This window comes from Typopeltis vanoorti, chromosome 10, assembly GCF_054136105.1.
Source record: "Typopeltis vanoorti isolate ZY-2024b chromosome 10, IOZ_Tvanoo_1.0, whole genome shotgun sequence".
Taxonomy (NCBI): domain Eukaryota; kingdom Metazoa; phylum Arthropoda; class Arachnida; order Uropygi; family Thelyphonidae; genus Typopeltis; species Typopeltis vanoorti.
The window spans coordinates 103,101,789-103,129,744 of record NC_143558.1 but is presented as its reverse complement, the minus strand read 5'-3'; the positions used below and the strand labels follow the sequence as shown (position 1 = coordinate 103,129,744).

At 37.2% G+C, this 27,956-nt stretch overlaps 1 protein-coding gene across 1 annotated transcript; it reads left to right on the top strand.

Annotated features, from left to right (window-relative positions):
- Nucleotides 1–240: 240 nt before the first annotated feature.
- On the top strand, nucleotides 241–27,956 carry LOC150102646 (DPY30 domain-containing protein 1-like). The gene is made up of 2 exons (XM_090399078.1): nucleotides 241–515; nucleotides 27,849–27,956. Exons 1-2 carry the CDS (start codon nucleotides 333–335, stop codon nucleotides 27,894–27,896), a joined length of 231 nt encoding a protein of 76 aa, XP_090255204.1. The 5' UTR covers nucleotides 241–332; the 3' UTR covers nucleotides 27,897–27,956.

The following is a 27,956-nucleotide window of genomic DNA, read 5'->3' as shown; positions in this document are numbered from 1 at the left end:
CAAAAGGCCATTAAAAACACCATTTGATCATTAAAATCACACACCTCGTTAAACACAATGAAAACCAATTAATGGCGTATCAAACTGATAATGTAACTCACGTGACACATTCATAATCGCGTGGTTTGTTGATTTCTCGGTTGTCGCAAAGAAGTAGCGTTTATAAAGTATTCTGTAATACCAATATATTTATATAATTAAATAATCATTGTAATTTATTAATATATTATTTATTAAATGCCATTGTAATAGACTTTTGTTGGTCATTTTAGAAATATCTCATTTGATATAAATAGAAATATAATAATTTTGAATTTTGAGCCTTAAACTCGATGGAAAGAGAGTATCTATATAAAATATTTGGATGGTTTTTGCAAGAAGCTTTGGCCGAAGTAGCTATCAAAAGGCCTGCTGATCCTGTAGAATACTTAGCTATGTGGTTGCATAAACACAGTGAATATGTGAATAAAACAGAAACCCAAAAGAAACGTGATGAAGAGATGACATCTGGACAGGTAACCAAGTCTGTGTGATATGAAATTATGTGAAAATCACAATAGAACTGAATTTTATATATAATGAATATTTGTGCTACCAAAGCAGATATATTCGAAGCTGATTTTGTTCATGTGAGTAACAGCAGAAATTCAGATGCCTTTGTGCATTATTTTTCGTGCAGGGATAGGCTAAAAAGTAATGCCTTTTTTTTAAAAAAAAAAATAACACTATAATTCTTAAGTAAATTAGATTGCATATCCAGAGATTGAATTTCATCTAGGATGCAAGAAACCTCTTTGAAGTTTTTTTTTTTTCTACTTCAATGCAGTTAGCTAGGCTTATATAGAAGCAAGTAATTTATTATGTAATTTACAATTATGAATCATGAATCTTGTTTTCAATTTTTTATACATTAGAATTCTTGTAATTAGTTTGTTTCATAATTATGGCTATTGATCCTCCTTAACTGAGATGATTTTGACTGAGCCCGTTGTTTGGCAAGACATGGGTTCGAATCCTGTCAATGACGCGAAGAACCGCTATCAGAGTTTTTCAGAAGTGAGCTATCTAGCCAATCGCTATGATGGTGGAAGATTTTTTCTCCCAGAAACACGCTAACCTCTTTAACACACATATTTAAAGACATAGAATATTATCTTGTCCCGCTAATTGTGAACACTAAACTGTTTCTTTGGGTCTGATTACAGTAGTAGACCAATGTTTAAATATGATATGGAAACTAGTGTACCATGATTGCTAACCTCCAGGTTGGAAAGCTACTTAAGAAGAAGAAGAAGAACAACAACAAGAAATTATATATGATAGCGAGTTGTAGTGGAGTGGTGTGCCCTCCCCACGAGGAGGCCTTGGGGGTGTTGCATAGTAACAATATTATTATTATTACTAGGGGGAGACGCCCCCCCCCCCAAGTTCCTGACTGGCAGGCCGGTTCTCCTTGAATTCTAATGACTAGAATTTTGAACACTCGAAAGGGCGGTTCCGTATGGCGCCTAACCCCCCAGTTCTGGGCTGGTCAGCCAGTTCTCTGATCTGGTAAGCTGGTTATTTTTGGATCAGATGCTCCGAGCTTGCACCACCTTGCCGCGAGTTGTCCCTTCTTGCACTACTTCCGAGTTGCCCTCATGTTGCACTACTTGCTAAGACTTGAAAACAGCCATTTTTGTTCAATATTAGCTTTGTCTTATGTATCTATAAAAATAGTGCAACGTTTAAAATTTTTCTATTAAAAAAATAGTGCAACATTTAATATTTTTCTATTTAAAAAAAAATGTATTATTTTCCTCGAATTTTTTATATAAAAATAATTACACTACCCACATCAATATTACGATTACGAAATGAGTTTTGGGTTTTATGTGTTTGCGTTTATTATGTGTCTTGAAGATCATGCAATTTTGAATCAGTGCTCTTACCAAAGCAGTTCAGAGTCCTGCAGAAGTGCCGGTAAGGCTACAACTGCACGGTAAGCGTTTTTTTTTTTTTTAGGTCCACATTGACAGATATGGAACAGCAGCCAAATGGGACAACGTTTGAAGAAGTACTGTATATCGGAAATTTATCAGACTGGGCGAACTACCCAACAAAAATTGGCCAGGAAAGGTGAAACTTTATGATAAGTTCCCCAGCAAGTATCACAGACGTTGATGCCAAGATTATGGAAGATCAGTCAGAATCGGCAAACCCCACTGCTTCTGATATTCAAGAAGTCCGCGTATGTAAAAAGCGGAGAACAACAGATGAACCACTCAAAGACTTCACAATGGAACAAGATGGTCAAATTTTGAACACCACTGCTTCTCCCAAAAAAAAAGGTGCCTCCGATTATACTACGAGAGAAGCAGAGATGGGCAGCTTTAAGATCAACAATGTCCAACCTACACATTGACTATGTAAAGGCCAAAAATGTGGATGAAGGAATAAAGATTAAAATAGAATTTAATACTTCCTATATTTCGTCCAAGTCACTAGGACATCTATGGGGATTACAAAAACAACTAATGTAACATGCACAGAAATATCATACAATACTAAGCCCAACCATGTGGGTGACACTAAAGTCCTATCTAGCTGGAGCACCCTCTAAGGACGGTAGTAGGTTGCCTGGAATGTAAGGTGGGACCGCTGGTGATGAGTGTTTCCCAAATCTTCGGAAGCTTAATGCAACCGTATTTATTAAGATTTGGTTGGTTTCTGAGAGCTGCTGCTGCTTCTAAGAAAAGTCTCTCTTTCTTGAATTTGCTGTGGTGGAGCATGGTGGTTTTCTTCCATCATACCCTGTGGGTGGTGTCCAAAACATGGTCAGCCAAGCCTGAATGACCATAGTTGTGTTTACAGATGTAAGACTTGTGTTCCTCCAGGCAGATGGATGCTGATCTGCCTGTCTGTCCAAAGTATGCCAGCTTACAGGAACAGGGTACTTTATAAACTCCAGGCAGAGAGAGAGAGGAGGGAGCTGATCTTTCGTAGAATGGATAAGGGTAGCAAGTTTGCGGTGAGGCTTATATGCTGTGTGCAGGTTGTACTTTTTTAGAATCTTGGCTATTTTTTCGGATGTGCCACGGATGTAGGGTATGGTGATGGCATTTTTAAAATCTTGTTGACGAGAAGGACGGGGAATGGGGGAGGAACTGATTATTTTTTTGATACTGTGATCGCTGTAGCCATTGGAGAGGAAAGTGCTGTGTATGTGGTTAAGCTCAGTAGTGAGGGCGGTTCCACTGGAACAGAGATTGTGAGCTCTCTTTGTAAGAGTTTTAATAATGCCGTATTGTTGAGAGGGGTGGTGGTGGGAGAGTTTGTGAATGTATCTGCCTGTGTGTGGGTTTTCTGTATACAGTGAAGGCAAGTGTATCATTAGGCAGGCGTGTGACTAAGGTATCTAGGAAGGGTAAACAATTGTTCTTTTCGCCTCCAAAAAAGTAATTTATCATATGCCCAACGCACGGCTCTCCTGAAACTACGGAAAGAAAAAAGTATCGTCATCACCAGAGCGGATAAGGGTAATGCCACAGTCGTTCTTAATACCAGTGAATACAATCGTAAAATGAATATTATCCTCCACGATCGCGCTACCTGCATCCCGCTAGAACACGACCTCACAAAAACACAAGTTAAGAAATTAAAAATCTTACTTTAAAAAGTATCTTCCTGGCGCCCTTACATCATGATAAAACTTAAACCTTTCCGCTCCCGTCCCCCCCCCCCCCGAATATATACGGTTTACCAAAAATTGACAAACCCAATTCCCCACTCAGGCTTATAGTAGATACCACCAATGCACCTTGCTACAGACTGTCTAAACAGCTGGCCAACTCTCTGACCCCCCCCTCACCGGAAGGTCCACTTCCTATATAAAAAACTCGACCCACTTTAAGCCCTCACAGAAAATTTAACCTTTAATAATGCAGACATATTGGTAAGCTTTGATATCTCCTCTTGGTTTACCATTAACTGACACCTTATCTCTCTTAGAAAACATTTTTCCTTCTGACATCTTAGATCTCTTTTCCTTTGCCATTAACTCTGGGTATTACTCTTGGAAGAACAAAATCTACAAGCAGATAGAGGGAGCCGCCATGGGTTCTCACCCCCCCCCCCTTGCCAATTTCTATATGAAAGATTTTGAAAAACGAGCCATAGACTCAGCCCCACTCAAACCTTCTATCTGGCTAAGATATGTAGATGATGTGTTCTCTATTTGGCCTCATGGCCCAGACACGTTAGACTCCTTCCTCAGTCATCTCAATAGCCTACATCCAAGAATCCAGTTTACTATGGAAAAGGAAAAAGAACAATTGTTTACCCTTCCTAGACACCTTAGTCACACGCCTGCCTAATGATACACTTGCCTTCAGTGTATACAGAATACCCACACACACAGGCAGATACATTCACAAACTCTCCCACCACCACCCCTCTCAACAATATGGCATTATTAAAACTCTTACCAAGAAAGCCCACAATCTTTGTTCCAGTGGAACCGCCCTCACTACTGAGCTTAACCACATACACAGCACTTTCCTCTCCAATGGCTACAGCGATCATAGTATCAAAAAAATAATCAACTCCTCCCCCATTCCTCATCCTTCTCGTCAACAAGATTTTAAAAATGCCATCACCATACCCTACATCCGTGGCACATCCAAAAAAATAGCCAAGATTCTAAAAAAGTACAACCTACACACAGCATATAAGCCTCACTGCAAACTTGCTACCCTTATCCGTTCTACGAAAGATCAGTTCCCTCCTCTCTCTCTGCCTGGAGTTTACAAAGTACCCTGTTCCTGTAAGCTGACATACTTTGGACAGACAGGCAGATTAGCATCCATCCGCCTGAAGGAACACAAGTCTTACATCTGCAAACACAACTATGGTCATTCAGGCTTGGCTGATCATGTTTTGGACACCACCCACAGGGTATGATGGAAGAAAACCACCATGCTCCACCACAGCAAATTCAAGAAAGAGAGACTTTTCTTAGAAGCAGCAGCAGCTCTCAGAAACCAACCAATTCTTAATAAATACAGTTGCATTAAGCTTCCGAAGATTTGGGAAACACTCATCACCAGCGGTCCCACCTTACATTCCAGGCAACCTACTACCGCCCTTAGAGGGTGCTCCACCTAGATAGGACTTTAGTGTAACCCACATGGTTGGGCTTAGTATTGTATGATATTTCTGTGCATGTTACATTAGTTGTTTTTGTAATCCCCATAGATGTCCTAGTGACTTGGACGAAATATAGGAAGTATTAAATTCTATTTTAATCCTTTTTGAGTGTTGTAAAAAATCCATTAAGCTTCCAACATGATGTCCTCACAGCACTTAAGCCTCTACGCACGGAAGGAATAAAGATATATCCTACAACAGTGATAGACTACAGTCGACTAACAAAAGAAATGGACAATAGAGGTATACAATATCATACCTTTTCGCTCAGCTCGGAGAAAAATTTAAAAGTGGTCCTCCGTGGCATCTGTGAAGACATTGATACAGAAGATATAGTTGCTGATCTTAATTTACTGGATCTACCTCCAGTTAAGGTCAGCAGAATGTACAGATCCAACCAGGGACGCGCCAGTAGTGTCCGGCACCTGTGTGCAAAACTTTATTTGGCACCCCTATCTCCCCCCTCCAATAAAAAAATCACTTTAAAAAAAAACGTTTTTTTTTTAAGTATTTCCTGCTCTATGGCGCCTTTACTATCCTGGTGCCTGTGTGCACACATTGCACATATGGCTGGCGTGCCCCTGGATCCAACAAGTCTCCCATGCCGTTAGTCCTCGTAGAGATTCATAACATATATAAAAATATCTACAACTTGAAAACAATCTGCGGGCTCACTGTCACACCAGAGCCACTCTGAAAAAGGGCATCTTCTGGGCAGTGCCATAGGTGTCAAAAGTTTGGCCATGCCCAGAAATTATGTAAAGCTGAATTTAAATGTTTGAAATGTAGGGACAGCCACCCAACCAATATCTGCACAAAGCCGAAAACAATCCTGGCTAAATGTGCCAACTGCGGTGGCCCCACATCCTGCCAACTACAAGGGATGCATTCGGCACCCAAAAAATAGACGGATGGAATCAGCCAAACAGTCCTCTTCCTCTAGTACAAGAACACCAGAGGCCCCTGCACCATGTCCAGAGACTCAGCATCCACAGTCAGAGACCTTCAAAGATAGAGTGAACCAAAAGCAAATAAGAAGTTATGCTGATGTCACCTGTACAACAAATCAGCACCTACAACCATAACAGCTGTTATTACAGCCTCTCTAGCCAACATGCTACAAGACTTCAGCTTATCAAACCCTTCAGCAACCTCCACCAAAAGATTTCTCCGTGAAACACAGGCCATCCTCACACACTAATTGATGAGTAGAAACAAACTTATTCCAGCCTCTTTGCAGATCATTGCATGGAATGCAAATGGCCTAAGAAACAAAATTCTGGAGTTTCAAGACTTCACTAACAGATATCAACCCCATGTTATAATAATCAATGAATCACATCTAAGACCCTCAGATAACCCTAAAATAAGGGGTTACTGCCTATACAGAAGTGATGATAAATTGGCCTATAGAGGTGGTGGCACTGCCATCTTCATTAAAATTACATCAAGCACAATTCTGTGAACAACCCTCCAACCGCTAATCTTGAGATCACGGGTGTGGAGGTGTTCACCAGCTCGGCTCGCAGACTGAAAATTTACTCTGCTTACAACCCACCTTTAAAAACTCTACTACACTCTGACCTAAATGCCATCTTATGCATCAGAGAATCCATCATTATAGCCAGGGATCTGAACTCCAAGATCTGCAATACCATGCAGGGTGAGAGATGCACCCTGCATGGAATTGCAGATCACCAACAAGAATGGTTGCATCCTTTCCAATTCATAGGATCAAACAATGTTGTTGTGGCAGGCCCCACCGAACCAACTCATCTTAGTACGTTTGGAACTGCGGACATCCTGGTTATAGCTATCCTGCGGGATATTAATCTTCAATACAGTCTAAAATCATTAAATGAGTTGTCATCTGATCACAACCCAATACTACTTCAGATAGGAAGACAAGAATACCTGTATACTCCCCCACACTCCTATATATCATGGGAAAGAGTGTCGGAAGTGCTCAGGAATAGTATTGGCCCTGTTCCTCACATATGTACAAAAGAAGACATAAAATCTGCAGTTACAAGCCTCTCCCAACTAATTAACTCTGCCATAACAGTAGCCACCCTCTACAAATCTGTCCACAAGCCTGGTCGTTTGCCTGAAGACATTATGAACTTGATCAGGGAAAAAAACAGAGCCAGGAAAAGATTTTATAACACTCGTGCACCACAAGATAAAACAAATCTAAACAGACTTACTGGGGCTGTGAGAGATGCACTCAAGTCTCACCGAAACCATCTATGGGAAGAAAAGTTAGCCTCTATCTCACCTACTGATCACTCTGTCTGGGTATTACTAAGAAATATCAAAAACAAAGGCAAATCTCTTCCCCCAATACTCTCTGACCAGGGCCTTGTACACACTGATGTGGAGGCCATGGTAAGAAATTTGGAAGAGTAGTGCAAACCAGCATATGGAAATCTAGACTTCAATCACATATACAAAATTCACAGACAGGTCATACAATCACTCAAACTTCCTGATACCAGTACTGACCACATTGCACTCACATCACCTGGTGAAATATATAATATTATTAATTAAAGAACAAAAAAGCTCCTGGACCAGATGGCATTTCAAACAGGGTGATCAAGATGTTGCCTCGAAAAGCTGTAGTTGCACCTGACAATTATAATAAATGCAATCTTAAGATGTCACTATTTTCCTTCCGCCTGGAAACTGGCTGATGTAATCCCTATACATAAGCCAGGCAAGGACCCACACCTACCACAAAATTATCGTCCAATCAGTCTTATCTCCAACCTGGATAAGGTTGCGGAGAAGGTCATCCTCTCATGACTCCAAACCTCAGTGAATGACCTAAACATCCTCCCTAAAGAACAGTTCAGTTTTTGGCAACACCATAGTACTACCTAGCAAATCCACAGAATTGTGGAATACATCACCATCAGCTATAACTGGTGCCAGTGCACAGGAGCTGTTTTTCTAGACCTATCCAAAGCATTTGACAAAATTTGGCATTTCGGACTCCTACACAAACTTATCTCAGCTGGTATTTCACTAAAAATGGTTCATCTAATCCATTCATATCTTCAGAATAGCTCAATACAAGTCAAAATCAATGGTTCTACCTCATTCCAGCGTCATATCTTCGCTGGAATGCCACAGGGATCCCTACTAGCTTCATTGCTGTTTTCTATATACATGTCCGACATCCCGCACAACCCGATGTCTTTCATCATGGCCCTGTATGCAGACGATACAGCAATACTAACCAGATCTCTCCGACCATATTTCATTACCAGAAAGCTTCAAAAAAACCTTCTAAAGTTGGAGGGTTGGTTCTCCACATGGAGATTGGAAGTCAACCCCCAAAAAAGCTCAGCCATTCTTTTTTCAAAAAGGCCAATATCTCCTGCAGGAGATGTGTTACTATTCAATACTAAAATTTCCTGGCAGACAGAAACAAAATACCTGGGTGTAATTCTCAACAAAAAAGCTAACTTTCAACCAACACATCAAGTCTGCGTGTACAAAGGCATCTAAAGCCATCGCTCAGATCTATCCGCCAATTAATAGAAATAGCAAGCTAAGTAACAGAATCAAATTGCAGCTATACCAGATGACGATTTGTCCTATCATCACCTACGCCTCTCCAGCCTGGAGCCACACCTCTACAACTAACATTATCAAAATAGAACGAGTACAGAACAAGTGCTTGAGAATGATTCTGAATGCCCCATGGTATGTTAGAAACAATCAACTTCATAGAGATACAAATATTCCCTATATTTTCTCTTTCCTCCACTCTTTAGCATCTAAGTTCTTCCTAAAGACGTTTATACATGCCAACGATTTAGTTCAGCAAGCTGCTGCCTAATGAGGCAATGGACATATTTAAATATAAAAGACCAAAAGTCATTTTAACTTCCTGTAGTGACTCATAATCTCCATGCCCAATCAGGGCGAGCAAACTGCTCATAAATTTTACCCTCACTGCAAATGCAACAGATAGTGGGGAATATGAAAAGCATCTTGCTTCACCCCTAAAGACATAAATGTCAATTGTCAATATATTATATTATGAAGCCGGACAAAAAACATTACACAAAAGTGTTACATAAAAATGCTTATCATTTTATATCTATAGGGTAGATTATTATATTATGGGCGACTCCAAGGAGTCCTTAGACTCATCATATCAAGAATAACTATTCAGCATTTGCACAATATCTATCATACTTTGCTTTGAACTCATTTACAGTCATGGCACCCACAACAAACTCTGGCAGCTTATTCCACTCATTCACCACTCTCCAAGTAAAAAACCTAGTTCTAACACCCTTGCTAACTACGCTCTTGCACAGTTTCCATGGATGGTCCCTAGTTCTCCTATCACCAGACCTGTTCTGAAAATTTTCCTCTGAATTAATCTTGTAAAAACCCTTCAGTAATTTGAATTTCTCAATCACATCATCCCTTTTCTGCCTATCAACCAATTTCTGTAACCCACAGATCTTCAACCTGTTCTCATAAGTTTCATTCTATAGACCAGCTATCATCGTGGTCACTCGCCTCTAGATCCTCTCTACCTCCTCCACATCAGAAAGAAACCCGGAGGCCCAGATCTGGGCACAGTGGTCAAGATGGGGTCTTATCAAGGCTCAATAAAGAGGAACAATAACTTGCTTATTGTTCTTTATCTCTGCTCGTCAAAGTATTCTTCAGTAACCAAGTGATCTGATTTAGCCACTTCTGCTATGTTCCTCCTAAACTTCAACTCCCTATTCACCAACACACCCAAATCTCTGGCTTCGTCAACCTCCTGGAGTACAGTTCCACCAATGTGATATACTGCTGCTAATTTTTTCATCCCAAAATGCATAACCTTACCCTTTGCTACATTAAACTGACATCCATTCTCATTAGCGCAGACTGTCAATCTATCCAAATCATCCTGCAAAATTTTGACATCATGTGCGTTCAGTATTGCTCTATCCAACTTTGCATCATCAGCAATTAAATGAACAGTTCCTCTCAGATTCTTTCCTATATCATTAATGAACAAATTAAACAGCAGTGGTCCAAGAACAGAATCCTGCAGCACACCATGAGTAACGGGCCTTCTTTTGGACTCCTCTCCTGAATAAACTGCTCTCTGACATCTCTCCATCAACCCACACTCCTATCTATCTCACCAACCCTATATCCATCACCATGTGCTGAAGTTTACTGATTAGAATTCCATGTGGTATCCTGTCAAAGGCCTTAGCAAAGTCCAGCAGTATTACTGTAAATCCATTACCCTTATCCAGTTCAGCCGTCACTGTACTATAAAACGTGAGCAAGATATTGACGCATGATCTACCCTTCACAAAGCCATGCTATTCTCCATACAGTATCCCATTTTCATCTATCCATTCCTGTATTTTGCTCTTGACTAATTTCTCCAAAACCTTGACAACGATTCCTGATATGCTGATCGGTCGGTAATTTGCAACTGCAGTCTTGGAACCTCCTTTATGTAATGGAGCTATTTTCCCCTCTTTCCACCTCCTCTGGACTAACCCAGAGCTGAGACTTAAATTAAACAATATGATCAAGGGAACTGACAATTCCTTTGCCGCTTCATGTAAGACTCGAGCTGGTATACCATCCAATCCCACAGATGTATTTACATTAAGGTTCTGTAATATACTATTCACCTCCATTTTCATTCACTTCAATTACAGTATCAGCCATTCATTCTCTCATTCCTGCAATATCACAGCCTGGATGATATACTCTCAAAGCGTTCGCTTAGTAATTCTACTATTTCTGCTTATTCAGTTACCTCCCTGCCATCGGCATTCCTTAGAATCAGTTTGCCATATCCTTTTTTTTTTACTTGCAGCATATTGAAAGAACTGTTTGGGATTCACTTTAGCTTGCATTGCTAATTTGCTTTCATAATCTGCTTTTGCTTTTCTTACCACACTAGTTACACTTCTGGCCTGTGCTTTGTACTGTTCGTGTGCCTGCAGGTCACCTTTCACCTTAAATTTCATCCACAATTGTTTCTTTTTTTTGCATCAAGCTTAATGGTGTTATTCATCCATTTAACTTCCACTTGATTTACTCTCCAGACTTTAGGTATGCAGTCAGCTATTACCGTCCTCAAATGCTCCTTAACCACTTCCCATGCACTATCAAAATCCAGTCTTTGCAGTTTAACATGCCCTGGCACTGATCCAAGCAATCTTCTAAGTTTGTTATACTTACCAGCCCAGTCATTCCACATGTACCTGTCTTAATTGAAAATTCCACACATTTAGCCACTTCCCAGGTCAAGACCTTATGATCACTCTCACCAATTAGTGGCAATATGGTCATATTCATAATAGTCAATTTCTCAGATGCAGTTACTAGGTCAAGCACTCTCGAATCCCCAGTATACAATGCTGTCTCAGGTAGTTATCCCTTAGTAACTGCATAAAATTCATTTCCTTCCTCCCGTTTGTCCTCTCCTCCCTCCAATCAATGTTACCATAGTTGAAATCCCCCATAATAATTACCTGTCCTCCACTCATTCTGCATACTGTTTCCATCATCTATTCCATCACCTGGTCTATAGCAGCACCCAACTGTAAATTTGTTCTGCTGACCTCCATCTCACACCAGATAGCCTCAAATGTGCTATTTTCACTATCCTGGAGTTGAACTTCTATTCTCTTTGGCTACAGTTCATCAGCTATCATCAATAACACTCCTCCCCCCATTCTTTTCTTTCTGTCTTTCCTGATATATTATTGGTACTTGCCATGTGCATGATTACTAATTGATATTTATGTTAAAAAATTTTGATTTAGATTAAACTTTACTTATCTGATATCTGAAATAATTTCAGTGGTATTTATTTAGTTCACAGTATTTGTTAAATGTACAGAAATACAGTTGCTTGTAAATATTATAAATATTCGTAGTAGAAGTTCGATGTAGTGGTTGAGACAGTTGTAGGTATCCTCCCACGATGAGTCTTCGGACTCCTTGGAGGTGTCAGGAATAATAATATACACTCATTTTGCTAACACTATGATCTCTTTTATCAACTTTTTGCTTTCATCTAGCTAAACACAGTATATTGAAGAAATTCATGGGAAAGTGACAGCTGGACCCAAATAGTGTCAGTTTCGAAGTCATTTGAGAGACAGGGAAAAGTTTGAATTGATACCTGATCTTGTTTAAAGCGATTCACCTCTAAGCAAAGGTGAATCTTATGGCTGACAGATTAATAATATATTAAATGGATGATACCAGAAATTTCAGAGATACTCAATGGGTGTTCTATTTCAACATTCAAAAAAATATTAAAAAGAAAGTTTTTTTTTTTAATTTTTTTAACCCTTATGATAAATGAATTGCTATTCAGAAACAAGTGATGGAGTTAGACAATCTGAACAAAATCAGCACAAATGAAGAAGAGCCCAGTTTTCTTGACATATTTTGTTTGTAAGACATTTAGAAAAATTGTTTTCTTAGAAATATGATATTCAGTCTAATATTCATGAATTTGTGAAATAAGTCAGTAATAGTGTGGGTCAATGTCTGAATTATTAATATTCCATAATTGTAAAAAGGAGACCTCAGAGATAATCATTTTAGTAATCATAAAGTGTTGGATCAAAATAGTTTTATATTTATTAATTTGAAATTTATCTTTTATATCCCTTTATGTTTAGTCTAATTAAATACATATAATTATTTTTTTATTTGTTGATGGTCTTGATTCATCAACAGAATCCAAGATTGCCACCATAAACATGAGAAGTATCAATGGAAAATAAGTGGAACTGGCAGAAGAATTAGAGAAACACCACACTTACCTAACAGAGATTATAACATCAGATGCTTGCCAATAACTACAAGAGGTTATATTCAGACAGCAATAGTCAGAGAGAAAGGAAGGAGTACCTGTAGTCTTCAACACCAAACAAAGAAAAAAAAAAAGATAATATTCTTGAATGGCAGGCAATATTAATGATATGGGCAAACATCAAAATTGGGAATTGGATACTTAGACTTATTTGTGACTATAGTCCAACAGAAGGTTTCACTAGGGAATAAGTGGACAATCTTTTTGTGCTAACAGTGGGTCTGTTGAAGATCTAAATAGCAGAGTAGAAAATGAATAACAGATGTATAGAAATGTGTTGGGAAAATTTAGAGAATGTAGCAAAGCTGATAATGGTAAGACCCTTCTGGATGTCTGTTCAGAACACATACTGATCCTCGGTGAGTCTTTGGACTCCCTGGAGGTGACAAATAATAATAATAATAATAAGACCATATACGGGCACCTCCATGGAGTCTGAAGACTCATCACAGGAGATCCAATCTATCATACATCTCCTTGAGCCCATTAACAGATAAAGTACCCACAACTGAGTCTGGTAACCCATTCCACTCATTCACAACTCTCCAAGCAAAAAATCTACTCCTCACTCCCTACTAACCACACCTTTATTCAATTTCCAGGAATGATCCCTTGTTGTCGTCCCTCTAGCCAAGTGCTGAAACATTTCCCATGCATCAATCTTATAAAACCCTGCAAGCAACTTATGTTTCTATCATATACCCTCTTTTTCTCCTATCAACCAACTTCGGCAATCCATACACCCTCAATCTATCCTCATAGAGAACATTCCACAAATCACTTGCCTTAGAATCCTCTCCACTGCTTCCTCATCCCCAAGAAACTCAGGGGACCTGACTTGAGCACATTAATCCAGATGTGGACATATCAAGGCCTTATAAAGAGGAATAACAACTTCCTTATCTCTACTTGTTAATGTGTTCTTCAATAGCCAAGTAATCTTATGAGCTACCTTAGCAATATGTCCTCTACACTTTAACTCTCTGTCTATCATCACCATCCCTAAATCTCTAGCTTCATCTATTTCCTGGGGTACAGTGCCATCAATGTGATACACAGCTTATAATCTATTTTTCCCAAAATGCATAACTTTACATTTCTCCATACCCATTGACACAAACTGACACCATTAACTTTTGCCCATACTGATAACCTAGTTAAATAGTCCTCCAGACTCTCCACATCGTATTGATTAACTACTATTCTATCTAACTTCGCATCATCAGCAAACAACTGAATATTTCCTTCAGATTATTTCATTTATGTACAAATCTAACAATATCTACTATATCATTTATGTACAAATTAAACAGCAATGGTCCCAGCACTGAACCTTGCAGCACACCACTAGTCACCTGTTTTTTGCCTCGATTCTGTCCCTCCATATACCACTTTTTGATATATGTCCACAGCCATACTCTTATCCACTTAATCAGTGTTATGTCCATCCATCCATGCCCATTTGTTCTAATTTGTGTAACACAGTTTCATGCAGTATTCTGTCCAGCCTTTGCAAAATCATCGTGCAGCCATTTCCTTTATCCAACTCAGCTGTTACTCTTATAAAAAGTTAGTAAATTACTAAGGCATGACCGTTCCTTCACAAATCCATGTTGACCCTCATACAGTATTAGATTTTTATCTACCCATTCTTGAATTCTCTTTTTGACCAATTTTTCTAATACTTTTACCACCATGCCTGAGATACGGATTGGTCTATAATTTGCTACTGCTGTCTTAGAACCTCCCTTAAGAGTCTAGTCAGAGACATTGCCAATTCCCTTGCACATTCTTTCAAAATCCTAGCTGATATCTCATCTAATCCCACAGCTGTATTTACATTGCGATTCTGCAATATCCTAAGAATTTCCAATTCATCCACCTCTGTTCCCACATCAGTGTCACATATGTTAAAAACAGTAACCTCACTAGGGTGATACACTCAGTAACTCAACTATTTTATCTGCTTCTGTCTCCTCGTGATCATCATCCTTCATTAAGATTAATCTTGCATAGTCCACCTCCTCAGTTCACCTCTATCATAGCGTGGTAGGAGACTTACAATCTTCACCTTCTTGCTCTTCAGTTTTGCCTCTTCTAACAACTCCTTTACATTCTTCCTCATAGAATATTTATTGCCTCTCAAATCATAAGAAAATATCATAAAATCAATATCATAAGATATGTAAGAAAGTTGTATAAAATAATCAGAGTTAAGCAGCTTTCAGAGGTGAACTGTAGACTGCATATACAAATATTGCCTGAAGAAAAATGAATGAGTTTGAAAACAATAATTAAACCTTGGAGACATAGTAGCAGACTTTGCAGATAACATTGGTTGATTCACCAAGAGAGAGAGAGAGAGGCATGTGGTGAAGTTCTCTGCAAGGATAGAAAAAATCAGAACTCTATGGTGGACACAAGATGTTAAAGAGGCTGTCTTGAAAAAATAAAAAGAATATCAAAAGTTCCTAACACATGAGTCAGCAGATGCCCTAAATGAATATGGAGAAAAATGTAAGAAAGTGAAGCAGTTTGCAAAAGTAGCTAAATAAAAATCTTGGGAAGACTGGTAAGAATGCAAAAAATAAATATTAGGAAGGTGACAAATGGAGAAAAGAGTATTCTAAAAGAAATCCAAATGATAAAAACAATATGAAAACTGAAATGCAATAAAAACATGGAAGTATGAGAGTTTTACAGTGGCTGTACATGATTCAGAAAACTTGGTCAGAAGGTTAACTTCTAAATTAGAGTAGAGCTCTCATGATATTCATGTATAAAAAGGGAATTCAAACTCAATGTGCTGAATTTCTACTGAAAGTTCCAGGTAAGATTTATTCAAGCATACTTAATTAGAAAAGACTAAGAAAAATTGGGGAAAATGAACAGAGAAATATAAGTTGGGTTCAGGCCAAATAGTGGAAGTCAAAATCAGATTTTCTCTTTAAGACAAACAGATAGATGGGAATATAACATGGGTCCGTATTTAACTTTTATAGAGCTGTAGAAGACATATGACAAGATTCCAAGAGAAAAATTCAAAATGCTGCAATGATTCCATTTACACCACAAACAGGTCAAAATAATTGATCTGTTTGTGGTGTAAATGGAATGTTGTTTGGAGTGATACAGTCTTGTTATATAGAAGTTTGAATTGAAAGAGATACAGGAAGATTGTTAAATTCCTGTGTGAGACAAGAGAGCACATTATCTAAACTGTTACTCATCATCTATATCAGGCCTGCACAACAGGCTATTTATTTTGGCCCGTCTGCCTGATTGAAATTATTTAATCATACGGGGGAATATGAAATTAGACGATTTTTTCCTAGCGCTGAATTAAATTTTTACTAAGACTCTGCATGTTTACGTTCATGCGATTAATGTCACAATCATGTTTCTTTCAACTCGACAATAAATTGCATTTGGAGTTATTCCCACTGTCGTATTTAATAACAAATTATTACATTCGCTCCGAGGTTTTGTTAGCGCTAGTGTCGCTGCGGGGAAATTCAAAGTTACATCTCCGTGATGACGACGATGTCTGCGAACTGGAACGAATCGTATTACACAAAGTTGGCTGTGCCTTGACTGACTTTGGCAGTGTAGTGGTTGGTTGTTATCGTAACTTGCATTATTGTGAGTTTTTCATCATTAGTTTTTTGTAATTAATATTGTCAATCTCGACACAATGAGCTTAAGTAAAAAGCGTAAAATAGATTCGGAACATCGAGCATTTAACCCTGAGGGGACAAACACAAAAAATTTTTTAGGTTGTTTAAGGACAGAATAGTGCATTGTTTGCCGGGAATCTATCGCTGTGCCGAAAGAGTACAATCTGAGACGTTATTTTGAATCGAAACATCCTAACCTTGGCAAGTTGGATGCAAGTGAAAAGCAAATAAAAGCAGCAAAGTTATTGAAAGTCCTTAGCGATGAGCAACAAGCCTTTAAAAATGTGACATCTGCAAATGAAGTTGCCACAAAAGTAAGCTTAAAAATATCACAAGAAATAAGTATAGTCTCTGGGAAAAATCCCATGTTACTCCTCTTAAACACTATTATTATAATTACGGCTATTATAGCCTGTTTTTGTTTAAGAGTGTCCCTTATTTAAATACATTGGCTATCAATACTCAAGAGGGGTATATATATTTAGGGCATTATTGGTGAGTATAGAAGGCAATTAAGGTAGAATAAAAGAGGTGGAAAAATTTGGTACATACCTTTTTTGATTCTATGTCTTCCACTTCCATGATCTCGCTGAAGATTGTTTACAAGCGGGGGGGGAGGGAGGGAGCGTGGGAGTGTGTTTATTTGTTTATTTTCCCGCATCTAAACACACCCTCACGATCCCTCCCTCTCCCCCCCCCCGCTTGTAAACAACCTTCAGCGAGATCATGGAAGTGGAAGACATCGTAGAATCAAAAAAGGTATGTACCAAATTTTTCCACCTCTTTTATTCTACCTTAATTGCCTTCTATACTCACCAATAATGCCCTAAATATATATATATATATATATATACCCCTCTTGAGTATTGATAGCCAATGTATTTAAATAAGGGACACTCCTAAACAAAAACAGGCTATAATAGCCGTAATTATAATAATCACAAGAAATAGTTTGTGCCGGCAAATCATTTACTGAGAGAGAGTTGATAAAAAAAAAAGTGTGATGATAAGAAAAATAATTTTGAAAATATCAGCGCATGGTTGCTGATATTGCTGAGGATCTTAAAGATAACCTGCAAAAATCAGCTAGTGAATTCCTCTATTATTCGTTTGCTATGGATGAAAGTACTGACGTGAAAGATACTGCACAGCTTTTAATATATGTAAGAGGCATTAAAAAGAATTTTGAGGAGCTTGCTGGTTTGTGTCAATGAAAGGAAGAACAACAGGAAAGGAGATCGCAGAAAAGGTAAAGACGTGTGTAACCGAAAAACTATCCTTAAATTTCAAGAATTTAGCAGCAGTTTGCACTGATGGTGCTCCATCTATGTGGGGAAAAAATGTTGGTATTGTAACATTTATTGAACAGTATGCAGGTAAACCGTTGACAAAATTTCACTGCTTAATTCATCAGCAGGTGTTACGTTCAAAGGTTTTGCAGTTTGATCATGTGATTAAAGTAGTATTTGCTCTGATCAACTATATTTGAGCTCGGGGTTTGAAACAGAATGTTTCAGGCATTTCTAGAAGAAAATGATGCCAAGTACTCCCGTACTTGGCACCATTTACCATACCACACTGATGTACATTGGTTGAGCCGTGGTAAAGTTTTGTCACGCTTTGTAGCTCTAAAAAATGAACTATTTGAATTTTTGGAATCTCAAGAAGATATGGAAAAATTCCCAGAAATAATGGATGAAGAATGGAATCAAGATTTATTTTTCTTGTGTGACATTTTGGGTCACTTGAATGACCTTAACTTACAGCTTCAAGGATGAAATAAGTTTGTTTTTCCTTGAAGTTAATGTCTTATAAAGGCATTCAAAATGAAATTAAGTTTGTTTGAAAATCAACTTGCTAAGGGGGATATGTCACATTTCTTAACTTGTCAACAGAATATTCCATCAGAATATCATTCAATGGTGGGTGGAAAATATAAGAAGCACATATCGCATCTAAGTGAGGAGTTTCAGAAAAGAATGCCATTGAGTAATGAAGACGAAGTCCCATAAAAGTGATTGAGGATCCATTTTCTGTCGAAGCAGCAAATCTACCTGTCGAACTCCAGATTGAAGTTATTGATCTCCAGTGTTCCGCAAACTATTGGGTCAAGCATAGGGAGAGTACTTTACAAGAGTTTTATTCTATTCTGGATCAGGATAAATTTAAAAGTTTGTTGGATACTGCCTACCAAGTATTTTGTATGTTTGGGAGCACATATACTTGTGAACAAACATTTTCGGTCATGAACTTGAACAAAACCAAACAGCGTTTATTTTATCAATTTAGAGGCCATATTAAGAAAGCCACTTCAAACATGACACCAAACTTTGATAAAATAGTGGCAACAGATAAATGCAATGTGTCACGTTGTGAGTCACTAATATTTCACTGAGAATAAGTGTGATATTCTCAGTGAAATTATTAGTAAACTTTGTGTTTATGTTTAAGTGGTTTTTATTGAGAAATTTTGCAACTATATCTGTTTGTAAATAATTTTGATTATAATTTTAATTGTAACTTTCTAAAAAAATTAAATATGCATATTAATTAGTATTTACTGTAGACTTACTAACAAATTTACTTAAGTTTAGCTGATGACTAGTCTTAAGATTCAAGGTCCGAAGTGATCTGGCCCTTGGTCAGGTGGTCCAAGTTGGGTTTGGCCCTCAAAGACAATCAAGTTGTGCAGGCCTGATCTATATAGATCATATTATGAAGGAAAGTGGCATTAAACTATATCAAAGTTGGAGACATTAATCTCAGTTCTTTACTTTATGCAGATGTTATAAATTCAGTACAAGTTTGCAGAATTCCTTAACTAAATTGAATATCTACTGTAAGAAATATGGCATGAAAATCAGCAGTAAAAAGACCAAACAATACATGTAGATAGGAACACAAAAAACTTCAACTGCCTTTCGAATGGAGAACCTAAAGAAATAAAACATTTCAGCTGTTTAACACAACTTTCAGTGAAGGTGGCAAATTAAATATGAAAATGGACAATGGAGTTAGTAAGAAGTCAATTGAATAAATTTATATGGAAGAAGAGGGAAGTTAATTGAAACACTAAATAAAAATACAAGACTGTGTTCAAGCTATTTTTAACTTATGGATTGGAGATTTCAGTTAGAGTAAAATGGTTGATCCACAATTTGAGACTTCAGATATGACAGTTCTGAGAAAAATTTGGAAACCAAACAGATGACATCAGTGACAGAAGCACATTAAAAATGAAGATATTAGGAAGGAATTTATTGTTGGCATTCAGGAATGTCTGAGCAGAACTAATCTCAGGTGATGTGGTCATTTAATTAGAATGGGAGAAGAAATATTAGCAAAGCCAGCTGGTGTTTGATGCTGATATATGAGGGAAAGGATCTAGAGGAATATCAAGATGGATTAAGAGTTAAGTATTTAGGCTTAGTTTGAACTTATTAGGTTTAAACTTATTAGGTTTGATGGAATGAATACATCACTGAGAAACACAAGTTGAGTGGATCCTGTATTTCATCTATATCACAGAAACATCAACAGCGATATAAATTATCCTTGATGATGTCTCTGTAGGCTACAAAATTGTAGTCCACAGAGACATCTTAAAAACACTCAAAACAATAAGTAGAATAATGTTAGTGAAAGCTCAAAGTCCTATTTGAGGTGCCCTCAGCTGTAGAGTTAGCTGAGTGAGAGGCTAGAGGCTTTAGCTTGAGCTATTGAATGTATGCTGCATTTTTAGCTTAGACTACATTGGCACAAGGCTAGGATAACGATTGAGAATTTTGAAAGGAATGGGGAATAAAGGCAGTCATCCCAGAAAGAATAATTTAGTTATTAGATTGGAGCTAGTGCTTGGATTGGGGTAGCCAGAAGTTATATTGCTGCCTTATATGTGAATTTTTTCTATTTTGAGGAAATATCAACTAATTCTCTAAATGGCAGATGTTGTTCATCGCTTGTTGAAATACCACTTTCCTGCTTATTGGAGGCATGAAATACCTGCTTCCATGTTTCATCTCCAGAGTCCAGTCTCTGGTTTCCCATACCCACCCCTTCCCTTTCTCACTTACAGTGCAGTCCAAGGGCATTGTTGTAAATGAATTAGAGAGACAGTACTTCCTCCATTTGAGGGTACAGCAGTAAAACAGTTTCTGCAGGCTGGCTGCTAGAAATTACATAGGACTAAATCTGATGGCAATGCATCTTCTTGAGACTTCTTGATCAGCTGATAAACAATGCTACTGCTTACGTTGCCAGATTGTGCCTGGAGAAAGTATAGCAACATGCAGGTGGTGTACTGTTAAGATCACATATAGGGTCCTATTTGCGAACTGTGCACATGTCCCTTACATCAGCTGCACACTATACTCTTTTAAGTTTCTTCTACTACCTGTTCAGTGTAAGATACAGTGGTGCACGCAGAAAAAAAAAAGAAAGAAAAAATTAAAAAACACTAGAAAATTTTCCAAAATACTTTTCCTAATTAAAATTCATTTTTTATTTATGTTGTGTCATGTCTTCTATTTCTATACTACTTATGAATTAGGGATCACATAAGGTGAGAGAACCCTATAGCAATGTTTCTCAACCTATGGTCCGCAACGATGGGACAGGTGGTCCACAGGCCTAAATTAACCAAATAAATCTATATATTTTAATTATCCAAACAAAACAAATTAAAATTGAACAAGTAAGTAAAAATTATTAAAATAAAATGAATACTTAAAAAAAAATAGCGGCAGAATGACAAGTAATAAAAGAGGGGTGAAGTGAAAAACAATATGGTTTTATTGCTTCCACCTTCCCTTGCTGTTTTGTCAGATTTGAAGTGAACATGTGTTGTCCACATGACTACATTTCAACCAATTGCTTGATTTTTATTGTTGAAGGTTTTCTTCCTTCAACCAAGGCTCAATATATCTTCAGAAGTGCTAAGTAATACTTAGACAAAATGTGTTGTGAGTTAAGCTGACAATTGAGTTGAAATGCTAACTCCCTTCAACCAAATTCCACTAATATGTGAAACTGCTATAACAGCATTCACTATATATATATATATATATATATATATATATATATATATATATATATATATATATATATATATATATATATCTTAGTTTTAACACTTTCGGTTGAATTTTATTACTGCGAGCAAACTCACACAATCTAATTAATAACAATACTTTAGTTAGATACTGTGTTTGCTGGTGCAACATATGGTTTTGCTTGAGTCTATATATACAGCATAGTTTCTGTATGAGAAGATGTGATTTATTAATCATTTTATTTTTATCCCAGTTGTTTCTAATTGCACTATTTGTTGAGAAATATATTACACAAACTGCTTATACCTTATTCACTGACATAATAAAAGTACTTGTTTTTCTTGCCTCTGCAATATAGTGGCTATTGGGGGAGGGCGTGTTGTTTACCGTGGGAGCAAGTTACTATCGCCCTGCTCTGAACATGCTTCAGCTTTTTTCATTTGCGAGGTATATGCGAAACTTTGATTTCTTTTTTTCGAAAAGTAATCAGGGGTGAGAGTTATATGCGAGTAAGTACGGTATTTCAATTATGGATAAGTACATTGGTACCTTCTTTAAATGGACAAATATCTCGTATGACAGTGATAATACAAAACGAGTTTGTAATGACAGTTTGTGTGTAGTTTCTGAAGAGAAAGGTCTGTAACGAATTCACAGAAACACAGAATTCCCATCAGATGCAATGCGATAATATTAATACGCTTAACGAAAAGAAAGATTTGCTGACTTGCTGGACACTCAACCAGTGGATCGCATTCAAAGGTAAATACAGTTGGTTAGTCTGTAGGAACATTTTTCTGTTTTGTGACTTTTCTCCCTTTATGGTAATTATGCCTACATTGTGTTATTATTCAACAATTGTTAAGTTTCGAATGTGTATATAAAGTCAATATCAACAGTCTCCTGATTACGAATGCGTGATGAAAGGGACTGGGAGGTTTGGAGCTTCCCCGGATAGTATTCAAAAGGTAAATACAATTGGTTATTTTGTATAGGCCCCCAAAACTTATTAGTTTAGAATTTAACCACTGGGAAAGGGTTTGTGTCTACCTCAAAACTCTGAAACAGAATTTGGAAACATTTTCCGAATAACTTTTTATAAGAAATTTCTGTGATTTCAAGATCCATTTCAGGCTTACAGTCACGAGAACGACATTTCATTATCGAAAAAAGAGCAGCTAATTGAGCTTTCAAGTGACAGTGGGCTTAAAATGCAATTCCGTGATCGTGGTTTGGCTCGATTCTGGATCTCGCCTTCAGTGAGAAGTGAATTTCCCGAATTATTTGAAGTTGAAAATTGTCATGCAGTTTTCTACAACCTATCTTTGTGAGAAACGATTTTCATCGCTCCTTCAAATAAAAACAAAATACAGAATTCGTCTTAGTGTGTGTGCCGATCTTCGACTGAAATTGACCAATATTGAGTCAGATATCCAGCAACTCTGCAAGGTCGAGAAGCTCATCCATCTTATTAAAAGTAAATAGTAACATAATTATATCATTTTATTTATTTGTTTAATAAAAATTAAAACTTTGTTTTAATTTTTATCCACAAAATTTAATTTTTTATCTGTATATCCAGCCTGGTTGGCTGACTCTCCAGCCAAAAGGCTGCGAGTTCGAATCCCGTCATGGGCATGGATGTTTGTGATTGTGTGTGAAAATATTAGTGGTAGTGGTTGGCGGTAGACAGTGTTGGTGTAGATGATAATTGTAGTTGTGGTTGGTGAAGACGGAATTGTAGAGTAAGTGCCCTTCCTCGAATGTCTTTGGATTGCCTGGAGATGTTATGTAATAATAATATCGACAAGCTTTATATGTTCATTGTGTATCACATAGTTTGAATTTGGCACTTGGAAATATCTGTGACAAATAGGAAATTACATTGGCACAATTGAAAAGGTACACAATTTCTTCAATACCCCTAAAAGACAGGATGTCCTTGTTGTTTATAATATTAATATCTTTATTTAGCTTGCAAAAAATATTTGCATGCACCTTACCATTGTCTAAAATAATGCAAAAATCTGACAGTTACCTCATAATTGCCCACAATTTTGTTGATGATGATGTGGCTCAATTAAATACCGTTCGTGAAACACCAGGTTCTTCATTTAAAGATATTTACGATGAAGCATGTATAAAAGCCAATAATTTTAATATTGACATTAAAAAGCCAAGGACTTCATCAAAACAAACATTAAGGTCCAATGTTACAGCCGATTCTGTAGAAGAGTATTTCAGAAGAACTATTTCATTCCATTTATTGACCAAATGTTGACTCAACTTCATGAACGTTTCACTCTGCACCGCAACATTTTGAAATAGATTTTTTTCTCTTCTACCAAATGGAAGATTTTCGTCAATTGTGTGAATTTTATGCCGGAGATTTGCCTTATACAAATCCAGCAATTTTGAACGCCGAATTCAAGTTGTGGTATAAGAAATTTGAAAAAAAAAACCATTTGCAATAGCTCCATACAAAAATGCTGTTGATGCAGTTTCAAAGTGTGACAAAATGATATATCCTAACATCTATAACTTATTAAAAATATTTGCGATGCTTCCGGTAACAACATGCGTCAGTGAAAGGTCATTTTCTAACTTACACCTTTTAAAAACCTATTTAAGATCTACCATGTGACACAATCACGATTGAACGGACTGGCTTTGCTATATATGTATATATGTATATATGTATGTATGTATATATATATATATATATATATATATATTTTGACAATTCATTTTAACTCGGTTGGAATATTATAAAATAAGTTTAATGACTATTACCGAGAGAAAAGATGGCAAGATATATTTAACAATATACTACTAGTTTACTAGTTTCGTTACAAGAACATCATCAGGTATCATACTCAAAGAAGTATATAAAAAACTACAGAGACTTAACATTGTACTAACAGAACAAGTGAAAAACAGTAGCATGTTTGAAAAAATGCAAGTATGAGTTCCATACAAACGAATACTACGCGCTGTCGCGAGTGCGCCAGTACTGAACAGAAGCAACGTGTGCGTCCGAGAGATTGTAACTTCATCCCTTGATAAATAACTTCATCCCTTGATTGTAAATTCGGTCGCTTCATCCCTTGATACCTCGACTGTATGGTCTCGCCAAGATTCACAAAAATAACTGCCCACTCAGACCTATAGTTGAGGGCATACACTCTCCCACTTATAATCTCTCCAAATTTCTAGCGAGTTTTCTAAGAAATCTTTCTGGAGTTTCTTCTTCACATATTAAAAACTCTGCAGATTTTGTTTCTAAAATCAAGGACATCAAACTTAAAAAAACAGATTTAATGGCCAGTTTTGATATTGTTTCTCTCTTTACAAATGTTCCTGCTCAAGAAATCCTCGATCTTCTCAAGAATAAATTATCAAAAAAACTCTTTGCTCTTCTCTCCCATTGCATAAAGTCAGGATACTTCAAATATGACAACAAGATCTACTTACAAAACTCAGGTCTGGCTATGGGCAGCCCACTCTCTCCGATTCTTGCGGATATATTTCTCAACGAATTTGAAGGAAAAGCTATTAACTCCTTTCACTTTAAACCAAAAGTCTGGTTCAGATATATTGATGATATTTTCCTCATCTGGGAAGACGGCGTCAATAACCTCTATTTATTTTTAGACCACCTAAACAAATGCCACGAAAAAATCTCTTTCACCCTCGAACTGGAATCGGATGACTGTCTTCCCTTTTTAGACCTCAAACTTACCAGATGTGCTGAGAACATTAAAATCTCAATTTTTAGAAAGCCTACTCATACTGACAGATACCTTCATGCTTCCTCCCATCATTATCCCCCACAAAAATGTGGTATTATTTCCACTTTAGCCCACCGAGCCAAATCATTACTTACAGAAGAAACAGAAATTATAAATGAACTCAGTTTTCTTAAAAAAACGTTTATCAACAATGGCTTCTCTCCAAAGAAGATTGACAAATTTCTTTCCCCCAGGCACTCAACTACTGCTGAAGATCCCCCTCTCCCAAGAGCCTTCATCTCCTTACCTTACATCAGCTCTCTTTCACCAAAACTGGCTAACATTCTCAAGAAATTTAACTTCAAAACGTGCTACACTACGCTTCCAAAACTTCGTTCATTACTTTGCCAATATAAACAGAAACATCTTCCTACTCAGTTTCCAGGAGTCTACAAGATTTTATGTGATTGCGGAAAGCCATATTATGGACAGACTGCTAAATCCATCCTTCTACGTTTGGATGAACACCGTAGAGATATCTCCTATAACAGGACTAGAGCTAGCGCTCTCTCTAGCCACGTTCTCTTTTCTGCTAACTCAGACGAAGGCCGCCAGCACATTGTAAACTGGACTCAAACTGCTAATATCCATGTGTGCTACGATGAACTGGAAAGAAAGATTGTTGAATCAAGAGAAATTTCTCTAGATTCCTCTCATATCAATAACAGCCTAAGTTACAATCTCTCGGACGCACACGTTGCTTCTGTTCAGTACTGGCGCACTCGCGACAGCGCGTAGTATTCGTTTGTATGGAACTCATACTTGCATTTTTTCAAACATGCTACTGTTTTTCACTTGTTCTGTTAGTACAATGTTAAGTCTCTGTAGTTTTTTATATACTTCTTTGAGTATGATACCTGATGATGTTCTTGTAACGAAACTAGTAAACTAGTAGTATATTGTTAAATATATCTTGCCATCTTTTCTCTCGGTAATAGTCATTAAACTTATTTTATATATATATATATATATATATATACACACACACACACACAGAGAGAGAGATTAATGTAACCACAACTGAAATAATTCAAGAGCTTTGTAAAAAGAAAACTGGATTTTATTCTTTAAATAAATTTTTATAATTACCTAATGAATTTTATTGAATGAATGAAATTTAACGAATTTTAGTTGAACGGATAAAAATATTTTTAATGCAAATTCATTGTATTAAAAATATTTTTATCCGTTCAATTCACCCTCCTCCAAGATTAAATCCTGGGTGCGCCACTGGTAAGATAACCCTACAAATGCTAGCATCACTGCAGATGATTGATAAATGGGTGTTGGCCAGAAGCTGCTGCTCTTGTTCCTGTCTGGGAAGAAAGAGAAGGAATGATAGTATCCCGTGAGAAGAACATTATCAGTGAACATACTTATGTAAGAATGCAGCTGAATACCTGTGAAAGAGAATGATTGGAATGAATCCGAGAGGTAGGGGTCAACATTTAATCAGATTGTTCTCTTCTAAATAGTGTCATGCAATCCTAGAGAGGTTTGGTTCACCATCCCAAATGTGTGGCAGTATTTCATTTGACTTTCATCTGATTTATCTTCTTAACTCTGGCTTACAGTCTGATGTTACTTCCTTCAAACACCCCTTGACATTTCTCCCATGCATTGCTGACATCCCTCTTCTGCAGCTCTTATGTTCTTCAGCTATGGCATTGTTTCAGAGTTGCCTCTGAGTTGGTTAAAATCACCTTCTATGTGGCTCCTTTAACTGAAAATTCCACTTTGGGCAACTTCCTAGATTAAAAATGCATTTCCACTGTCTCCGGATGGTGGCTATTTTGGTTACTGACAAATCCTGTGATGCTGTCACCAGATCCAGCAGTCTCACAACCCCCCCCCCCCCGCCCACAAACACACACCACCATCATGGGCTATTTCAAGTACTTATCTCTAGCGTAAATTCCATTTCCTTTCTCCATGCTGAAGAAATTCCATTTTTTTTTTTTGGCAATACACGCTTGATTTGTCAGGGAATTAAGACAAACAGTAATAAGTTATCTACAGAGCATCATCAATAAAAGGATGAATATTCAAGAGGAATTGCAGAAATATAATGTTAATGGCTTCACTGAAATGAAGAACAAGTTATCTTTGTAAAAAGTAATATGGTTTATTGGTGCATTTTGTGGGAAATGCAGATACTATATTACTTTGTTAGTTTTTAGCAGATTATTTTAAATCAGTTAAGTATACCAATAAGAGTTTCAATTGATAAAATACTTCAGAAGAATCTTTCTTCCAACAGGAAAGTGGCAATAATATAAAGGAGATAAGAAGAAGAAAAGCTGAATGAAGTGAAAGAGAGAAAAGTATGTGCTGCGAAAAACGTTTATTGTAACAAAATAAATTTATA

Excerpts from the sequence above, each read along its gene's own strand:
- LOC150102646 (XM_090399078.1), top strand. The coding sequence starts at position 333 with ATGGAAAGAGAGTATCTATATAAAATATTTGGATGGTTTTTGCAAGAA. Across the intron at positions 516-27,848 it reads AAGAGATGACATCTGGACAG|GAAAGTGGCAATAATATAAA; the intron begins GTAACCAAGTCT and ends TTCTTCCAACAG.